This window comes from Desmodus rotundus, chromosome 3 (genome assembly GCF_022682495.2).
Source record: "Desmodus rotundus isolate HL8 chromosome 3, HLdesRot8A.1, whole genome shotgun sequence".
Classification (NCBI taxonomy): Eukaryota; Metazoa; Chordata; class Mammalia; order Chiroptera; family Phyllostomidae; genus Desmodus; species Desmodus rotundus.
In genome coordinates this window covers 180,629,212-180,649,633 of record NC_071389.1, presented here as the reverse complement: position 1 = coordinate 180,649,633, position 20,422 = coordinate 180,629,212, and the positions used below count along the sequence as shown (strand labels likewise).

Below are 20,422 nucleotides of genomic sequence, written 5' to 3'. Positions count from 1 at the left end.
CTTCGCTCCCCAAACTCCCTAACTCCAACTCACCGACTCTCCTTCCCTCGGTCCCTGGGGAGTCCCAGAGATCCCAGGAATCTAAAACCAACCTGATTTCTCAGTATACCACACGGTTCCGTCTCTTAAGAGGATCCCTGTCCCACCGTCCCAGCTCTACCCTTAAAGCAGCAAAGCCAATACCAGTCCCCTCAAAAAACCACAAGTGACCAGAGATTGCAAAATGTGTATTAAATTTCATATTCATAGTGGGAAAGCCATCCTCACAAAGGTAGGGTTTCCAACCCAGTGACAACAGCAAGGAGCCCAGTCTAGCTTTAACCATCCGCCTGGACTAAGATTTTCTCCTCTTTGCCGGTGGGGGCTGGCTGGAACCAAGGGAGGACATGGAAGGAGTCTTCAGTCCCTTGGGGGTGCCATTCTGGTTTTGGAAGGCAGCTTTCTTGGAAGTCTTCTGTGGCAACTGCTGCTTTACCTCCTTAGCCCCTTGGGTCTTCCCAAAGGGGTGAACACAGTTCTCAGCCTTCTGAGTGGCTTGAGTCTGGGAGAGAGGCAATCCAGCGGGTATCTCTGCATTCATGCCCTTGGGAGAAGCATTCTGCTTCAGGGAGGCAACTTTCTTGGAAGCCTGCAGTTTAGGTGACTCTTTCTTTTTTATCCCAGTCACCTTTGGTCTCCTGGCCACTACTGTCACTTCGGCCTTTTCAGCTGGCTGACTACTACCCTGGAGCTTGGAGGAAGTTGGGGCCTTTGTGCTAGAAGGTACAGTGGACAATTCAGAGTCTGCCCCTTTGGGGATGCCATTCTGCTTCTGGAAAGAGGCCTTCTTGGGGTGTTGCCGTTTCTGCAAGTGCCGCTCTGCTTTCACAGTCACTTTGGCCTTCTTGGCAGGCTGGCTGCTGCTCTCAGGGTCAGGAGTCACCTGACCTTTCAGGTCAGACAAATCTGGGTTTGTAGGGGTGGATGCTGCAGAATTTCCTGGGGCTAAAATTAAAGATTGTTTTGATAAAAAGGGACTCATCACTGGATTTTGATCATTAGTGGTAGAGACAAGCAGAGGCACTAAAATAAGGAAACTGCCTTGGAACACTAGGCATTGCCAGCGCTCCATACAACTGCAACAGTGCCTCAGAGCAGACTACCTGGGTTCACATCGCCCAACATCGCCAGGCCTACGCTTAAGTCCTGTTTGAACCTTGCAGTAAAGAGAAGGGTTTACTACCCATGGTTGAACCAAAAAGTTTTAGAGGAAGCTGTGCCCCCTTGAGGACAGCAGGTAGCAAGACACTCTGAGGAGGTAAATCCTGAATAAATCTGAAGCACTCGACTTTTTTTTTTTTTTTTTAAGTCAAGGACTTTTTTCCTGGTAGATTTTGATGAGATGCAGGAAAATAAGAAAGCACATATAACTAGAAACAAGCCAGTAACACATTAATGAGTACTGACATATTAAATGTACTTTTAAAGTTACAACAGCCCTGGCCGGGTAGCTAAGTTGGTCTAAACTGTCCTGAAATACAAAGATTGTGGGTTCGATCCCTGGTCAGGGCACATACAAGAAGCAACCAATGGATGCATACATAAGTGGAACAATAAATCGATGTCTCTCTCTCCCCCACTTCCTCTCTGTCTCTAAAATCAAAAAGTTAATCTTTAAAAATATAAAGTCACAACAAATTTTAACTATTCAGGTTCCTGTTAACATTCAGACTTTTATAAGGAGCATTACTTATAAAGAAAAAAGTAAACTCAATAAATCATGCAGTTTGCAACCAAACTCACCTCTCCCTTTCCCAACTAAACCCAGGTTACATTCCCAGCATGCAGAGCTCTAAGCCTGTTTCAGAAAACCGCACCCTTCCCCTTGAGACCCAAGGACAGACTCCTCAAGATAGCTGAGAAAACCATCTGTAATTAGTGTGATGGGTTCAGAGAACTGCTGATTGTTCTGAGGAGTCTTAAGCCAACCCTGTGCTGACAATGCTGGAACAGCAGAGATGCATTAACAGTGAGACAACCCTGGGCCAAGAAGAAAGAGAAACCACAACCCACACTGGGCACACATTCAGTGCCAAACAAGCACAAACATTTGGGAGAATGAAGGGAAAGTCCCCCATCCACATGGAATGCTCTATCATATTCAAATGGGGTCCAAGCTCAAGAACAAGTCTAGTTGGGATGTGAGGAGTCTCTTCTCTTACCCAAGCAGACAAAGGTAGCAACGAGGAAGGCAGACATTTTTCCCTTCCCCGCAGTTACACTATAAAGCCTCTTGAAAGGCAGAAAGAGCAAAGGCAGTGATGATGGGTGGACAGCAGATTACTTACCTGCTTGAGACTGGGGAATAGAATTAGAGAATTTCTTGAACTTGGCAATAAAGAAACCATCCATATTGTGGGTGTGAGGGTAGAAGCGACGGGTAGAACGCAGAGTGGGGTGGAAGCGCCTTTCTCGAAAGCGCGTAAAACCTTCCTGGCCAAAGTCTAGACCTGTGGGCACCAGCCGCACATTCCTCTTTTTCAGAGCATAGTCTACCACCCATTCGTTCTCTTCCACCTGGATATGTAGGGGAACAGAGACAGAAGGAAAAGCAGAGCTGCAGCTGAAGGGAGCTCCAAGGGGCAGTCTCCCAGCCCTGCCCTCCTGCTCTGCCACGGCAGAGGCCTCACCATGATGGAACAGGTGCAGTAGACGAGGTAGCCTCCTGTCTTGGAAGTGGCATTGACAGAATCAATAGCACTCAAGAGCAACTCCTTCTGAAGGTGAGCACAGCGCAGGACATCCTTCTCATCCTGTTCCAGGTAGGAGACCCAGGGGTGTCGGAATTTCAGAAAGTAGCCTCAGAAAGACAAGTGAGCTACTGGTTGCCCAGAGTGCCCCTCCACCACCCCTCCAGGTCCACAAGGCCCAGCCAAGACCTCACAGCTACCCCACCCCAGCCCCAGCTCCTCACCTTGTTTGTCTTCACAGCTGGGTCCTTGGAGATGATGCCAGTACCACTGCAGGGAGCGTCCAGCAGTACTCTGTCAAAACCCCCTATCACCTGGGGGAAAAGGATAGGTTAATCACCTTTTTTGGTCACTTATATTGCATCAAGTCTAAACATGCTGATGTCCGGTAGAGGGCAGGTGAACTGGAAGACACCTCAGGAGAGATGCACAGAGGGGAGTCTCACCTTGGGGAACTGACGCCCATCATAGTGGCTGATAATGGTGTTGGTGACTCCCAACCGATGCAGGTTTCCCACAACACTCTTGAGGCGCTCAGCACTGGCATCATTGGCAAGGATCACACCCGTGTTCTTCATCAGCTGGGCTGAGGGGAGGGTACAGTGCTCAGCAGCCAGCTCCTCTGCCCCTACACTCACTAGCCACCCACTTGCCCAGGAATCCACAGGTAAAGTCTCAGCACCTCAAGGAAAACTTCACTCCTAATAAGCTCTGCTCCCCACTGCCTACTTCATGGGTCTCCCCAGTCTGCACTAATGAGCAAGCTCTGAACACATGTTTTCCCATTGTTACTGAACACCTCTCTGGTCCTACAGACTATTCTTTTTAAGTGATAACAGCCAAATCAAAAATGGTTTATGACTGATTACTATGCCAAGGACCTTCATATACACATCTCAACCCCCACAACCCTAACATAATATAAGGGCAACCCAACCACAATCACTATGCCATTTTACAGGTGACAAAAGAAAATCAAAGGCTTGCCCAAAGTCCTAAGTAGTACCCACAGGGCTGGACCTCAGCCAACTCCAGAGCCTGTGCTCCTCACCACTCTGCTAGCTGTCTGTGCACTGTCTCCTGAGCGCTAGCCCGTCACCAACCCCACCTACTTTCAAAAGCAGAGACCCGAATGAACCCTACCCCTGACTGCCCTCCTTGTACCTATATAGCTGGTCTTTCCTCCAGGGGCACAACACATGTCCAGGATCCGCTCATGTTCCTGGGGTGCCAAGGCCATGACAGGTAACATGCTGGAGGCTCCTTGCAGCATATAGTGCCCAGCCAGGTACTCGGGAGTAGCACCTGTAGAAGAGGGCCCATCTGTGACAAGCTGGGACAAGGGCAGGGGCACAAGGACTACTGGGCAGGGAACACTCACCAATGGGCACCGAGGAATCATATACCACTAATCCAGTCTTTGACCACTTGCCCAGGGGATCCAGGTTAACCCCACGATTGATTAGTGCCTTAAGATAAGAATGAAGATTTTAAAAACCTTGTAGGTTACTATACCCAGAAAACAGATGGGAATATGAAAACCCGTCCTATCAGGAAGTCTATGGAACAACTCCAGAGCTCTTAGAACAGTCATCACAGACGCACTGAACGCAATTTCTCCTCTCCCACCCCATCCCCTGGAGTCCTTTTCTTTAGCCTTAGGCTCTAACTCAAGGTCTGAAGTCCATCCCAATGACGCAGACTGCCAGCACCTGTTCTGTTATTTCCTAGAAGTGGATTCTGATATTCCAAGAGGCTTAGTCCCCTTACAATACCAAAACTTAATCCTATTGGTTAGAACACATTAAAGATAATTATCAAGCCCTGGCCAGGTGGTTCAACTGATTGGAGCATTGCCCCATACTCCAAAAGAGGTTGCAGGTTCGAACCCTAGTGGTGCATACAGGAAGGAGGCAACCAATCAATGTTTCTCTTTCACATCAATGTTTCTCTCCCCCAGCTTCCACCCTCTCTAAAATCAATAAAAAACAATAAAAATGTATCCTTGGGTGAGGATTAAAAATAATAATAATAAAGATAGTTATCAGCTTATCTTTGCACCAGGAGATACAAAACACACAGATGAACTGAACTTTAGAAACGGGGGTCTTTAACCTAGGGGCCCTGAACCCTTGGAAACAGTGAGCTTAAAACAGTTTGTGCATGTATGCTGTTTTTTTAGAAAAAAATTTATTTATTGATTTTGGGGAAAGAAAGGATCGAGAAGGAGGGGGCAGGGAGGAGGGGAGAGAGAGACAGGTGCATCAATTTGTTGTTCCACTTATGTATTCATTAGTTTTTTTTTTTAAAGATTTAATGGGGGGGGCAGGGACAGTGGGAAGAGGGGCTTACAGGAACTACTATAAAGGACACATGGACAAAACCAAGGGGGAGGGTGGAGGTGGGGGAGGGAGGTGGGTTCAGCTGGGGTGGGGTGGAGGGATAGGGAGAAAAGGCATACAACTGTAATTGAATAACAATAAAAATTAAAAAAAAAAGATTTAATTTATTTTTATAGAGAGAGGGAGGGAGGGATAAAGAGAGGAAGAGAACAGTGATGTGAGAGAGAAAAATCGATCTTTTGCCTCTGGTACGCATTCCAACCAAGGACCAAATCTGCAACTCAGGCAGGTGCCCTGACCAGGAATCAAACCAGCAACCTTTTGCTTTGTGGGACAACTCCTGACCAACTGAGCCACACCAGTTAGGGCTTCACTGGTTGATTCTTGTATGTGCCCTGACTGGGGATCAAACCCGTAACCTCGCTGCATTGGGAGGACACTCCAACCAACTTAGCTACCCGGTCAGGACCTTGCTATGTCTTTTTCTGGAAGCAGGAATCACACTTTCACCAGCCTCTCAATGATCTAAAAGGCAAACAACTCCCTCCGATTTCTGAGATAGCACTTTTATCCTGGTTCAGATGTCTCAACTAGTTTCCCACTTCACAGAAATCCTCGGGCCTGAGCCAGTCTGACACTCAGCATGATGCTAGGCCTATATCCGTTTGCCTCCTGGGATCACACTTATACCAACAAGGTACTAAGACCCCATCCAGTCATGGTGGGATAGGGGAGTCTCTGTGGTTGACAGAAGTCAGTACCCCCCAGAGACAAGCAAACCTCAAAACCCACCCCTCACCTGAGCAAGGTCTCGGCGCCGGGTTTTCAAGGTGTTGGTCCTGAGGGTGATGGGCCGAGGCACCTCATTAGCTTCTAGGAACTCCACCAGCTGGGAAAGCAAAATTGCAGGAAGCAAGTCAGGCTGGCCAAGGAGCTCAGCCAGAAAAGCACAAGGGAGCTGACTGCCTCCCCTACACAATGCAAAAGAGAAGGTGATGAAAGGAAAGCAGAAGGGGCGTTAAATTAGCAATTCAGTACCTCAGACAGAGGGAAGAGGTCCATGAGCTTGCCAAGCAGAAAGTCTCCATAGGAATAATAAGTGGCCAGATCCCTCTGAAGCCGGTGCACATATTCAGCTCGAGACCGACCTTCCTCCCGCTGAGTCTTAAAATCACGCAGCACTCCCACTATATCTTGGATGCGCTTGTGAACTCGTTGCAAATCTGGAGTCTGGGCATGTGAACCTGTCAAGGATCTGCCTCAGGATGTCCCAGGGCCTGGTAATCTCCACTAGCAAGCACCTTCCCCCACCCCTTACCCTGCTACACTGGAAGGATATCCTGCTCCATCTCTCCAGCAGGCGGCAGCACAAAAAGCTCCTCTTCATCCACATTGATCTGCAGGTCCTCATCTATCTTGTCCTTTTGGCGGCCTGACTCAGGGGACATTTTCTCCTCTTCCCCCTCTTCATCAGTCTCCTCCTCACTCCACTGGCCCCTAGAAACAGATACAAAAACAGAGTGATTCAAAGAACAAAACAGACACCTCCTTCCTCCCTCACCACTTTAGCCGCTAACTATTCCCCATTCTGAAACATCCAAAACTCACCTGGCAACAGCTTCCTGGACCTTCTGCTTCCGAGCAGCCCTTTCAATGGGCAGCAACTGAAAAAAGGTACAAGGAGCTGGTGATGCAAAGCTTGTCCTCCCACCAACCCACTAGCACTTTCTATCTGTATTTTTTCCCCCAAATAAAATGTACCACTTGCTCTCAGAAGGTGACACAGACCCTGAAGTGAATATAAAACTGGCACAATATTAACCACTGTTGAAACGACGTAATGAGTTTAAATGTTTATTATAGTGTTCTATTTATTTTTGTATTCCCCTTTCTATCAGAGAGCTTAAAACAGCCCTGACTGGTGTGGCTCAGTTGGTGGGGAATCCTCCTGCAAAGCCAAGGGTCGTCAGTTCATATTCCCGGTCAGGGCACATGCCTGGCTTGCAGGTTCAGTCCCAGGTCAGGGTGAGTATGAGAAGCAACCGACCAATGTTTTTCTTTCTCTCTCCCTTCCCCTCTCTTTAAAATAAGTAAAACCTAAAAATAAACAAAGATGTTTAAAACATGAATACACACCCATATGTATTCACAGAGGACAAAAACTGCCCTCGGACATCTTTTCTGCCATATTCCAGACTTAACTCTATTTTTCACAGTTAAAATCATGATGCATTTCCAAATTTGTTTCTTGCCTTTTCTCATTCACAGACCACAAGCATATTCAGACATAATGGCCAAATGTTAACATATGAATAAATCATAATTTACTTATGCCTATTGGGTGTTTTGGAATTTTCCAGAGTTTTTAGCATTCCGAAAGTCCACACAGTGGCTGAAAAATCTCCTAACAGGAGCTCTGAAGAGAGAAGGGGGGTTGTGGGAGAGGGGTGCAAATGGGAACTTCCTTTCTATTCTACACAGCTCTATATTACTTAAAATTTTTTTTTCAAATTATAAAAGAAAGTTCATTTACAAAGTTACAGAGATAACAGAATTGAGCCAGCTAGCCTGCATAGGCTCAGTAAACAAATTACAGAGGCAGAAGAAGGGCCGGCCCTTGGAACTAAGAAGAAAGGCAAAAATAATGCTCCTGGCAGGGAAGAGGGGGAAGGGAAAGGCCCGTGAGCATGCTCCCGGGAGCAAGCCTTAGACTTTTCTAGTAACGTACCCATATACAAATTGTGGAATATGTAAGTAACTTCTTACACCTCCATAAACAAATCTGCCCACATTTTGGATCATCATTCTAAATGAAATTACTAGATAAAGAAAAAGCTTCACACTGGCTGGTGTAGCTCAGTGGATTGAGCACAGGCCTGTGAACCAAAGGGTTGCTGGTTCCCAGTCAGGGCACTGGCCTGGATTCCAGACTAGGTCCCTAGTAGGGAGTATGCAAGAGGCAACCACACAATGATGTTTCTCTCCCTCTCTTTCTCCTTCCCTTCCCCTCTCTCTAAAAATAAATCAATACAATCTTTTTTTTTTTTTTTTAAGGAAACGTTTCTAAGGTTCTCAGATACCAAATGCTTTATAAAAAGCATGTGTGTATTTCTATTTCCACCAGTGGGCAAAAAGGTGTCCACCTTACCACGTCCTTATCAGCACTGAGTATTCTCGTGTCTTATCCTACAGCTCTTTTAAACTTACCTGTACCCTGGAAGGACACAAAGTAACAGTGATGGAACACTAAAATCCCTCCTCTCTACTCAGAGTTATCCCTGTCTCGGGGATCTGGAAAGACTCTATAAGGCAAGGATCCCTTCCTGAATACCCACAAAGATAAACTCACCTCTTCGCCTTCATCCTCTGAGTTGGAGCCTGCTCCATAGTCATCAACCATATCAGCATCACTGTCCTCAGAGGCCCAGAAGTCCACCTGGTTTCCCACGCCATCTTCTTCAGAGTCTTCCTCCTCCTCTTCCTCCTCACTGTTATGGGCTGGTGCTGGGCGCTTCTTGCCTTGAGCACTGTTAAATAAGGACTGGGCTTCCTTCTTACCAGGTGCCTGGACAGCTCCTGCAGAGATCCCTAAGGATTTGAAGAATCCTGGACTGATGGCAGCCACACACTGATGGAGCCAGTACTTTCTACCCCCTAATACGTCCTTTGGTTGTTCTTTCCACTCCAGACATGTTCAACAAACCCTTCCCTACCCAGAACCCACAAGACTCTTCAGGTAGCATTCAGCTCCTATTTTCACTGACCTTTTGGTAGCTCTCCAGCCAACGGTTTGGCCCCGGGACGCTTATTCATCTCAAGGGCTTCAGCAGAGCTCAACCTCCTCTTGGCTGCCCTGAAAAGACAGAAGGAGTGAAGAAATGGAACATAATCCCAGGTTCTGCCACTTCCCATCACAAGGAAATCTGACAGTCCCCAAAGAGCCCTTTTCATCAGCATGATCACACAGCATCATGTGGCTGAAGACGAACAGTACTAATTTAATCTACGTAAGTCTGGACAGTCACACTCACCTCTTTCGAGCACGACTAGACAGCCTTTTGGAATTTTCATTATCAGCTATTAAAAAAAAAAAAAGACAAAACCAGGAGGTTATAGGGGAAATGAAAAAAAAAGCAAGGGATGAGGAAATAAAAATGGGGAAAGAGACCTAGCTGGGTGGCTCAGTTGGTTAGAGCGTTGTCCCATACACCAAAAGACTGTGGGTTCAATCCCCAGTCAGGGCACATAACCTAGGATGCAGGTTTGGATCCTGGGTCTGGGGGGCTTACAAGAGAAAACTGATCAATGTAATGTGTCTTTCCCTCTCTATCCCTTCCATCCTCTCTCTCCAAAATCAATAATAATGTATCCTCGGGTGAGGATTGAAAAAGACAAAGTAGAGCCCTGACCTGTGTGGCTCAGTTGGTTGGGCATCATTCCACAAAGCGAAAGTTCGATTCCCAGTTCAGGACACATATCTGGGTTGTGGGTTCAATCCCTGGTTGGGGTGCATACAAGAGGCAACGGACCGATATTTCTTTCTCACAGTGATGTTTCCCTCCCTCCCTCCCTTCCCTTCTCTCTAAAATAAATGAATAAATAAAATCTTAAAAAAAAAAAAAAAAAGGGTGGGAAGAAGTTAGTACACTAATGAAAGGGAGTTGATTCTAGTTCACTGCACCGTGCTTTGCCAGGAGATGGATAAGAAATGTACAGGAGATGATGTCCACCTGGTTGTTCAGCAACCAAATCCAAAATAGACCTCCCTCCAGAGTTCTGATTTCTTTTTTTTCTTGCTTTCTTTTTTTAATTGATTTAGAGAGAAAGAGAGAGAGGAGAGGAAACATAAGAACATAAGGTAATAGAAAAACATTTGTTGTTCCACTTATTTATACATTCATTGGTTGATTCTTATAAGTGCCCTGACCCGGGATGGAACCTGCAACCTTGGCATATCAGGACAAAGCTCTAACCAACTGAACTACCTGGTCAGGGCAAGACTTCTGATTTCAATAAACACCATCATCACCATTCCGGTAATACATATGCAAAAGTTCCCTTTTCATCTGCCCTTTCCTTTACTCTCAATTTAATTGGTTACCAACCAGTGCAGATTTTACCTCTACAACTGCTATTTTTCATATGTTCTCCAAAAAATAAAACGTTTAAATCGTAGCCCCATCATTTAGTAACTATCTGCAACTTAACCTCTCAGCATCTATTTCCTTAACAGTGCTTTTCTCGGAGAGCATTAAGAGCATAAAGTTGTACAATGTGTCCAAAAGGTTGAACATAATGTGTACCTCAATGAACTGCATCTTTTATCCAATATGCACTGCAAGCTACCTGTCCACTCTTCTCTCCCACCCAGTCTTCCATGCAAGAGACGGTCGACTCGCCATGTGGGAACAAGATTTGTGCATTCTCAGCTCCATCTCCTCCACAATGCAGTTCAGTGACTGAACCGTCTCCTTCCCAACTTCCACTTGCTAAAGTACCACCCGTTTTTCAAAACCCAGTTTCTTAAAATTTAATCTAAGTACTAGAGAACCTAGCTGCGTGGGATTCTTCCAGTTCTTTAAACTCACTCAATGCTAAAGCACACCTCTTCTTGTATGGGTACTTGTGTCCCTGTCGCATCTTCCCTAAGTTCTAAACGCTGATGACAGTGTTTCATTCATACTTACTAGTAATACCTTATAGAGAGAAAATTCCACACAACAGGAAGTGAACAGAGACTAAAAAACTGAGGGGGTTATGAATACAAATTTAAAAAGCGGCATAAACACTGGAGAATCAGAGAGCATGCCTGACCCTTACCTGCAGGCAAGAATCTGGTGAGTTCGGTCTCCGCACCCTTCTGTTTCCGGGCTTTTCGACCCGGCCCGCGCTTCTCCTTCTTTGTAGGATCCAACTTGCGCCCCATGGTACTGGGGAAAAGAAAAAAGGAATAAGGTGAGCCGCGCGTGTTGGAAAGGGAAAGGCAGGCCGCAGTCTTAGCTTATTAGAGTGGAAAAGGGTATCACCTGGACCAGAACCTCAACTCAGCAACCCCAATATGCCCTTCAGGCCTGACCAAACTCCATTCCACAAAGAGACCCGGACCCCACGCCATTTGTACAACGTCCGCCTCCTCAGGCCCCGACCCAAGTTAGGGCTCCCCTCCCAAACTTCCTCCAGAAACCCCCAAAGCCTCGGCTCACCTAAAAACAGGCCCAGGACCAAGACGCTCCCTCCGTACCTGGGGCACCACTCCACGTGCAGTCCTACGCTAGTGTTCGGCTACCACCCTCCTACAGGAAACGCTTTACTTTACGCAGGCGCAAGGAAAGTGTTATCCTTGTAGCCCCGCCTCTTCCGGTCAGCGGCCCTGGAACGTAAGACGATTTGGGAACGTAAGTGGAGCTGCCCGCGGTGCGGCCGGGGAAAATTACGGTGCGGACCGCTCTACTCGTAGTCAGAGAGGGCGAAGGCAATGGGGGAACCGTTTTCAGCTTCCCCGCTTTCTTCATGGTCTTGACGTTTGGCCTCACTGCCGATTTCAGTAGGGAAGCTGTACTTGAAGTCACCCCCTCACCTCAAAACAAGGCGTATTGGCAGGGCCCTCCTCCAGGCACCCTCCCCCCTTCCTCCCGTCTCAAGACCGTGTCATCCCGGGCCCCTTACCCACAACTCCCAACTCTTTGATTAGGGAACCCTTTCTTGACACCAAACCCCCCCTGCTCAACATGTCAAGTAAGGTTTCTCTGCCTAGGTTTAGATTTGGACGGTGTGGGGTGGGGGGGGGGAAATCTTACATCCTGACTTCACCCAAGTGAACAAGAAAAAACAATTTCGGCCTTCAAGTAAATACTAAGGTAGTGCCTAGTAGCTGTTAAAAAACTTGTTCCAAGTCCTTTACTGGATTTACCTTTCTGACTCACTCTAGAAGGCAGCTATTTTTATTTTATGAGAAATCTACAGCCCAGAAAAGTCCACTTCTTCAGCCATTAAATGGCAGTATAGAGTATGAAGCCAAGTAATTTTTGAACCTCATTTTCCATAGGAGTTAAATGAGCAGTCTTCCTTGGCCGGGAGCATGTAGGGCATGTGCATAGACTGGATATGGCTCTTTTGTTGATTATCAGAACATAAGGAAACCTTTAGTTTTCAATTACACATTTCCCAGAACTCTATAGTCATACATTCATTCACCTGCACCTATACCCACACTGAACCAGAGTACTAAAATACAAGGAAACTTTTATTTTCAATTTTCATCAAGAAATTTTGCTGTGGATTTATTTTTATGCTTTTGGTTCTTTTTTTTTTTTTTTTTTCTTTCCACTTTATTTCATTCTAGCCGTGGCTGGAGCCGCTGGGTTCCTGGTATTAAAAAGATGCCAACAGAGGTAGCTGTGTCTCACCCAGGGGCCCAGCCCACTCTGAATACCCCAAAAAAGGAGAAAAGAAAACACAAAATAAATCAACAAAATAAAACCAAAAGAACAAAGAAATTCAGATCGTTTTCTTCAAGCCCGGCAGGAACCCACAACAGTTTTTGTGTAACAGATGTTACAGTGGGGAAAGCCAGGGCCCAGAAGGCCAGCCAGCCCGCCAGCTCCCTGCAGATGGCGCCGGCGCTACTGCTGCATGTCTCTCCAGCAGGAAGGGCACCACTGCCCCTCACTACCCCCCTCCCCCAGTACACTGGGGGCTGTTCCTTTACAACGTGGAAGATGGGCAGAAGGAAGAAAAGGGTCTCTTAGGCCCCCAGGGGAGAAGCTGGGCAAGGGAAAGTGAGGAAGGTCACTGCTCAGCGGTGGAGCGTTGGACATGGTTATCCTCAATCTGGATCTTCACTGCTGCTGGGCTACCTATGGCAAAAGAGAGCCATGAGAGTCAGAATTTCAGACCACAAGTATTCACCAGATCCCAAGAGAACTCCCTGTTAACTCAGCCCCACCTGCCCATGCCCAGTTAGAGAAAGAAAGAGTTACAAGTTCCAGAATGGCTTTGCTGGAACAGGGGGCCAGAAGACAATGATCCCACCTGCTGTGGAGTAGGTTCAGGTGCTCGGTTTGCCAGGCGGCTGAGAATGTTACGCTCTGACATCTGTAGCCTCACAGCAACTGGGGGAATTCGGGCAATAGTAGCCGGAAGTCGAGTCACATCAGCTTTCATGTCACTCAGCAGTTCTTCTAGCTGTTTCAGAACTGCATAGGGAAAAACAAAAACATGGTGAGTGTAGTGGTCAAGACCAAGCTCCTCTTTACCACAGTGGACACGTGCCCTGACCATGACTTCTCAGTGACCAAGCTAACTGATGTACTTTAGTGCTAGAGTATATGGTCCTTTATCAGAGTCAACTGACCTGGCCTCTACCATGCTCAAATTCCTATTCCTGAAATTTCTGTTCCTCACATTCCAGTTGCAACTGCCCATGATTCTATACCTTATTTTTAATTTAATTTTTCAATTACAGTTGACATTCGATACTGTTAGTTTCAGGTATAGAGCATAGTAGTTAAACAATACTTTACAAAGTTAACCCCTTGTTAAGTATAGTACCCAACTAACACCATACATATTATAGTATTATTGACTCTATTCCCTGTGTTGTACTTTACCTCCCCATGACCGTGTTTTACCTATGCTTTTTAAAGTCACCTACTCTCAATGTTCTTTTGTCTCTGTCTCTACTTTCTTGAAAGAAGCCCATTCCTTTTGTTTCCTTTCTCATTCTTTCCTCTCCACCTTTTGGACCTACCTCCCTTCCTTTATAACAGGCTTCCTTTCCTCATTTCACCCTCCACCTCCCTCACAATGTTTCAACTTTAATTAGAAACAAAATGCTGAAAGGGGTCTAGAATTTGACTGGATCTTAAATCACCTCTAAAGTATCCCAGATGACACTATTATTATTCTGGTTTGCTTTCCACCTCCAAGAACTTGAATATATTAAGAGTTAAAAGAAGCAAGGAAACTACTGTCCTTGACTGCCTCTAAGGAGGAAGGTACAGATCCCCAGGATATCCTATGCTCCCAAACAATTCTGAAAAAGGTTTTGGAAACAAGGAATGTGTGTTGGGGAGAGGCAAAGGAGAAAGGACTCCGAGTCAGCAGGAGGCAGGGGAGCCACTGGCTACCTTTGTGCAGGACCGCATTGGCAGGCTTGTTTCCTGCCATTGACTCCTTGGACAGGTGCTGATGACTCTCTGCCAAACACTCCACCTCAGCAAAGCGGGTGTTTAGGGCCATGGAAGGGTGAGAGGGGTCCTCTGACATGTTCAGGTAAGCTGCTCGCCGCAGCTGCTCCTCAATCACCAGGGCTTGTTCTAAGAGCTGGACAAGGGATAAGGAGGAGACAGGAGTTGGACTAATACTCACTTTGCTTATTTCTGATGGGCCTCTCAGAACCTCCCCCACACCCAAGCAGTTCACCAATAAATTCCTTTTTTTTTACTCTTTCACAAGTCCATGTTTTTAAAACTCTACCCTTTATTGATTCCTTTATACAAAAGTGATAAAAACTCAATTCAGAAAATACACAATGTATAAAGAATTAAAATTACAAATAAATCTACCTCCTAAAGATACTGTTAACGTTCTGAGGCTTTTCTTTCCATAGATACTTTTTATATAATTGAAATTACATATACAGATGTTTTTACTCAAAGCTAGGTAGTAAGCACCTTATTAACTGCACTTTTAAAAAATTTTTGTAACCTTCACCTGAGGATATCTTTATTGATTTTGAAAGGATGGAGGGAGGGAGGGTGGGACGAACGTGGGCGGAAGGGAGACAGAGACAGAAATACTAAATGTGAGAGAGACTTCCACTGGCTGCCTCCCTACACACCACAACCAGGGACTGAACCCTTAACCTAGGTATGTGCCCTGACCAGGAATCGAACCCAGTCTGGTGTATGGCACAGTGCTCCAATTTAGCCACTCAGCCAGGGCTATTACAAATTCTTTTTATAGTTTTTTAAAATTTTACTTATTTTTTTAGAGAGGGGAAGCGAGGGAGAGAGGGAAACGTCAATGTATGGTTGCCTCTCGCGCGCCCCCTATTGGAGACCTGGCCCACAACCCAGGCATGTGCCCTGACTGGGAATGGACCCAGTGGGTAGCCCTTTGGTTCACAGGCTAGCACTCAACCACTGAGCCACGCCAGCCAGAGCATACACATTCTTAATGGTTGCACAGTAGTCCATCCTATGGATATACCTACCATGTGATTATCATTTAAATTGTTTTACTCTTTAAAATTATTTTTGTTGTTTCCTTTGTCTCCATATCTCACTCCCATTCCTTTCCTTCACCAATAAGTGACCCTTCTAATGTACTTACTGAGTCTTTATATAAAATGTTTTCTTCCTTTCCCCACTACCTATCTTCTTAAAGGCCCATTTATGTTGTTATATCACATGTATTTTGTTTCTTCAGTGGTTGCTCAGTGCTCCACGATGTGAATCACATTTTATCTATCTACACTTCCAATGCCAAACGTCTTGGTTGCCTCTAGGCCCCAACACCAAAAATTATATTACAACAAACTCCTGTACCTGTTGTCTGATAGAACTATGCAAAAGGTTCTTTGAAATACATTTCAAAAGAGAGAATGCTCATTCACAAGTTATGAGACTTACTTTGCTCAAGTATCCACTGGTTCTTAAAGAGAATCCATGAAGGGGGTCAGGAAAAAGGACAGTATGAGGACAATGGGCTGTTGCTTCTTTCACAAGATCTGGCTCCATCATGGCCTACTACTTTACTCCCAAACAGACCAAAAATTACTTTCAATCCATATACCCCATCTCCTTTACCAACTCCCTCCTGCCCCAAACTATGAGCCTTCTCCAGGACCAGCCCTTGGCCTGCTGCTATTCTTTTAAAGCATTCTCCCAAGAGATCTTTCCTCTTCTAGGTCAGCCAGAACCTATACACAAATGATTTGATGCTTCTCAAACCTGCAGCTCAAGCACTGATTATTCTGGTTATTGTTCTGATTCCACTCATGTATGGATGATCATTTCTTTGATCCCACTTGTTTATGGTGGTAGAGGTACTGGGAAATTTATTTACTTGTGAGAAGTACCAAATGACTTAACTTATTCTCATCTACAAACTGTTCCCTCTCCTCGCTTCCCTGATCTGCCAATGACAATTAAATTTTCTCAGTGATTCAGGCTCAAAGCTTCAATGGAGTCTTACTCCTTTGCATCTCAAATCCAGAGATGGGTTTGCCGATCCACAATGGGTCGGCAAACTATGACCTGGGGGCCAGATCTGGCCTGCTGGCTGTTTTTGTATGGCCAAAGAGCTAAGAATGGTTTTTAGAATGGTTGAAAAGAAGTCAAAATAAGAATAGTTTGTGACACTTAACAAAAGTTATATGGCCCTGGCCAGTATGGCTCAGTTGGTTGGAGTCTTGTCCCATAACCAAAGGGTTATGTGTTCAATACCCAGTCAGGGCACAATGCCTATGTTGTGGATTTGGTCCACGGTCCAGGTGCATATGGGAGGCAACCATCTATGTTTCTCTCTCACATTCTCTCCCTCCCCTCCTCTCTCTAAAAGCAATGAAAAAAAATGTCCTCAGGTGAGGATTAAAAAAAATTATGAAGTTCGAATTTTAGTGTTGATAAATCAATTTTTATTGGAACACATTCATGCTTATTCATTTATCACCTGTGGCTGCTTTCACATGACAGAGTTGACTGTATGTAACAGAGACTGTATGTCCCACAAAGCCTGAAATAGTTACTATCTGGGCCTTTAAAAGGTTTGCTGACCCCTACAATAATTAAGTAAATTCTGTAAATTCTTTGGTGTTTTATTTCCTTTCCTTTATCCTTTCCCTTTCCCCCAACCAGAGTCATAGCCCAACCCTTACTACCTCATGACTGCCTACTTGATAGTTCTGTGATTTCACAAGTGTTGTTTCTGTTTCCCTTGATCATATCAAAACTCTTCACAGACCTTCAATAGCTACCCATTAACTGTAAGGTGAAGTCCATACTCTCTCATCTGGTGCCAAGAAACCAATTACTGCCCTCTAGCTCTTAACTCTCTCTCCAACCTATCTCTCCTAAGTGTTTTCTATAACCCAACTGGGCTAACTTGCTGTTTCCAAATCCCCTAAGCTCTGCTGCCTCTATGCCTTTGCCCAATTTAATGCCTTTTAGTTCAAAGAGCCTCCTGTTTCTATTCAACAATCTCCATTACATTCACCAAACCTTAATTCCAATGCCACCTTCCCCAGGCAGCCATTTGTGAACTCTCTCCCAGCTCCTAAGATTCCCTTTGGAGAACTTTCTTATGGATTCAGCAGTCTCCCCCCCAACATCTAGAATGGCATTCATTTCATCACACATTTGCCTCTCCTTTAAACTGAAAGCTCCTTGAGAACAGGCACTATGCCTTATTTGTCTTTGTTATCTCTGTGCCACTCAATGCTTGGCACATAATGTTTGAAGGTTTATTAGTGTACACTCCTTACTCCCCCAATTGCACCTGGCTTTAGAGCCACATGTCTCGTCTTCACGGCATCCCATTTTCCTATTTTGATGGTCTGCACACAAAGTGCCCTCAATACATACCTGCTGAACTTCTGAGTAAGAGTCCCTTCAGCTCTGGGCTTCTTAGCCCGTTATTCTAAAAATGAAACTCTGCCTTCGCAGGTCCTTTTGCATCCACTCCACCCCTTATCCACACAGACTCTCAGACACAAAAAAAGTATCACTAGCCCACTGACAGCCCAACCATCTCAGAGATCCAATTCAGTCCACCTCTGTATCTTTATTAAGTCTAACCTACAGTGTTCTCCCAACACACCCAGTGAACTAGAGCCTGTGTCATTCATCAGTCAGTCATCTTCAGCCCTTGAACATCTGGTTAATTTCCAAGTCTGTATGTCCTGACCTTTAATAATGAAGATACTTGGGAACAAAGCATTTCATGGAATACAAAAAGTTAAGTACACAGAAGAACACAATAAATAGTATGGCTGAATGCACAGACTCCCTCCTTTGCAGTACCTTCTGTACTCTAAGAGCTGTCACTTCAACATGGTATCCCTCCCCACCCTGCTCACCTTGAACCTCCGTGCTAGAAACTTATTCTTGATCTCTAAGAAATTTCCACGGTTCATTTCACCTTTGAAAGGCTCATTGAGGATGGCATAGCGTGGGTCATTCTGGATGTCCTGCCACCGGGCATAGCCATGGCTATTGGAAAATTGTTCAGGAAAAACAAAACAAGGAAAGTAAGAGCCTCAATCTGTGGAACCTTCAGAAATCTTCACCAAGAATCACAACCCAGACTGAGGCAAAGGATACTTTATGATGCCAGCCAGCAGCCAATAGTCGTGTCGTCGATGCCAGATCTCGTAAGTCTTCTTGGTGACTGTGGCTGCCCGCTCCTCATTCTGCCAAAGGGAGTGCAACTCTAAAGAAGAATTTTGGGAAGATTGAAGAGGAAAAAAAAGGGCAAACATCTGTGAGAATTTAACATGCTATTTATTCCTGCCCCCCACAATACCACTTTAACAGTACACCTGTGGCTTTCTAACATGGAGCCCAGAGGAGTATGCAATCAGCCTGGCATTCCCTCATCTAGCTGAGGGGAAGCCCTTGCACTCTGGTTTCTAACAACTCCTCTAACTTCACCTCAGGTCCTTCTAACCCCAGCGGGCCCCTCATTTTCATACCAGTAAAACCACCATCTGCAATGTTGAACATGAAACGCTGTTTAATATTTTTTTTCTGCTTCTCATCATTCAGCTCCTTGGGGGTTTCTCCATTCTGAAGCATCACCTCTTTTTTTTCTTCTTCTTCTTTCTTCTCTTCTACAGGATATGCAGAAGAAAAACGTTAGCTCCAGACACTGTGGCCCTTATCCACAGCACTACGTGCTGTAAGATATCCACCTCCACCCTTTCTCCATACAGGTGTTTCTCAAACCCAGAAAAGGTGCCACTGGCCCAGTGACAACTAAATGTGGGGACAAATGGAAGTCTTAACTTGCTATAATGGCTACATGAGTGTGAATACGAAGGTTGGGGATTGGAAGAGGGGGTGTCCCAGAGATGAAGTCCTTGCTTCTAGTTTTAGAGTCTTTCTAAACCACGAGCAGCTTCTCCAAACACCCACCTTTATCCTCCACCACAATGGGAGTCAGGTCTATTGCTGACTTCTCCTCTACCTTCTCCACATCAGCAACACCTGGAGGGAACAGATCACACTGAGAGTGTATCTAAAGAATGGCCTCCTCTGTTCCACACTGTATCTAACTGGAACAATCCTAAACTGAAATCTTTATGATTCAAGTCTTAAAAGATGTCTTAAGTGGAGCGGAAGGGTGGCACACCCACAATTTAAAACAAGGGTATAGGATTCTTTAGTGTGTTACTTCCTCTTGATCATCTCTACAGCCTGGCTGATAGTCCAAAAGTGACTGGTTTACACAGGGATCTGTAGTGCTCGAAATGTGGATACCTTTGGACTCTGTCTCCATAGGTTCTTCTGTCCTCTCCTTCACCTCTGCCTTTTCTACTTTCTCCTCTCCCTCAGGAGGTTCAACAACCACCTTTTCATCCTCTGAGGCAGGGGCAGGGGGCTGTGGACACTTCAAAGGGGGGGAAAAAAAAAGGCAGAAGTTGAAGCAGATAGACTGGCATCAAAAAGGAAGAACAGGTTTATCCACCTGCCTTTGGTATGACATCCAGTCACCTCCACCACTTACCTCAACGGTGGCCTCAGGGGCTGCAGATTTAACCTCCTTTTCTGCTTCTGCATTCTCCTCTTCTTTGAGGCTGTTTTCCTCTATTTTTATCCCATCCTCTGCAAACAAGAGAACACAAATAATTAGGAAGAAGATCCTAGATCAGAGAGGTCATGTCTCCTCAGTCTGTCTCATCTTATTGTCCTCTCGTGCCTTTAAGAGCCAGCCCTACACTCAGGACGGCCCTCCTAAACTGAGAGGGAGATTGCTGTGTGTCCTGCCGGACTCCCCTGTTACAACTGAGCAAAGGGGCGCAGAGAAAGCACAGGCCAGGACAATAAAAGGGGCAGAAATGATAGTACCAGGCAGACTTACCAGCAGGTGGGGCAGGTGCAGGAGTATTGGGTTGTGTGTCCCCTGGAGTAGAGGGAGTAGGTGTCTTTGGGGAAGGTGACCCTGGCTGGGACATTTTCTTGTTTTCCTCTACTTCAGCAAGTTCAGGCATACTCCAGCGTCCATTAACATGCTCAAACTCCTGAACCTGTCGCAACAGGACAAGATGTTGAAGACCCAATTCCAGCTCTAGGCTCCTTTCCAATGGCTCTCCAGTTTTCCCCAGAACCTGAACAACGGAGAGAGGCT

General features: G+C 45.7%; 2 protein-coding genes and 1 non-coding gene across 10 annotated transcripts in view; all 3 read right to left on the bottom strand.

Annotated features, from left to right (window-relative positions):
• Positions 1 to 212: 212 nt before the first annotated feature.
• Positions 213 to 11,400, bottom strand: NOP2 (NOP2 nucleolar protein). Its single transcript, XM_024579592.3, has 16 exons — positions 11,275 to 11,400; positions 10,892 to 11,001; positions 9,103 to 9,148; positions 8,836 to 8,924; positions 8,421 to 8,659; positions 6,680 to 6,735; positions 6,411 to 6,568; positions 6,110 to 6,309; positions 5,871 to 5,960; positions 4,111 to 4,198; positions 3,894 to 4,034; positions 3,176 to 3,315; positions 2,954 to 3,043; positions 2,670 to 2,792; positions 2,328 to 2,556; positions 213 to 984 (listed from the first exon to the last, which is right to left on the bottom strand). The coding sequence occupies exons 2-16, from the start codon at positions 10,995 to 10,997 to the stop codon at positions 335 to 337; spliced, it is 2,445 nt and encodes an 814-aa protein (XP_024435360.3). The 5' UTR covers positions 10,998 to 11,001; positions 11,275 to 11,400; the 3' UTR covers positions 213 to 334.
• Positions 11,401 to 12,296: 896 nt separating this feature from the next.
• Positions 12,297 to 20,422, bottom strand: part of CHD4 (chromodomain helicase DNA binding protein 4) — a 28,585-nt gene continuing 20,459 nt past the window's right edge. For 4 of the 8 annotated variants that reach the window (XM_024579109.4, XM_024579110.4, XM_024579112.4 and 1 more), the window contains 10 exons: positions 20,156 to 20,321; positions 19,802 to 19,899; positions 19,555 to 19,684; positions 19,210 to 19,281; positions 18,768 to 18,905; positions 18,397 to 18,505; positions 18,153 to 18,285; positions 14,200 to 14,395; positions 13,103 to 13,266; positions 12,297 to 12,927 (listed from right to left, as the gene is read on the bottom strand). In XM_024579109.4, coding sequence (XP_024434877.2) covers positions 12,910 to 12,927; positions 13,103 to 13,266; positions 14,200 to 14,395; positions 18,153 to 18,285; positions 18,397 to 18,505; positions 18,768 to 18,905; positions 19,210 to 19,281; positions 19,555 to 19,684; positions 19,802 to 19,899; positions 20,156 to 20,321 — 1,224 coding nt within the window. In that variant the 3' untranslated portion in view covers positions 12,297 to 12,909. Of the gene's footprint in view, positions 12,928 to 13,102; positions 13,267 to 14,196; positions 14,396 to 18,152; positions 18,286 to 18,396; positions 18,506 to 18,767; positions 18,906 to 19,209; positions 19,282 to 19,554; positions 19,685 to 19,801; positions 19,900 to 20,155; positions 20,322 to 20,422 lie in introns of all 8 variants that reach the window. The other 4 variants (XM_045186879.3, XM_045186880.3, XM_045186882.3 and 1 more) reach the window with 1 other exon arrangement.
• LOC112322112 (small Cajal body-specific RNA 11) lies at positions 19,979 to 20,118 on the bottom strand. The gene has a single exon (XR_002976603.1). It is a non-coding gene; the product is annotated as a small Cajal body-specific RNA 11 (non-coding RNA).

Coding starts and splice junctions, on each gene's coding strand:
- NOP2 (XM_024579592.3), bottom strand. CDS start 10,997: ATGGGGCGCAAGTTGGATCCTACAAAGAAGGAGAAGCGCGGGCCGGGT. Junction 6,736..8,420: donor CAGAGGATGAAGGCGAAGAG/GTGAGTTTATCT, acceptor ACCTTTTTTCAG/TTGCTGCCCATTGAAAGGGC. Junction 4,199..5,870: donor GGCGCCGAGACCTTGCTCAG/GTGAGGGGTGGG, acceptor TCTTATCTTAAG/GCACTAATCAATCGTGGGGT.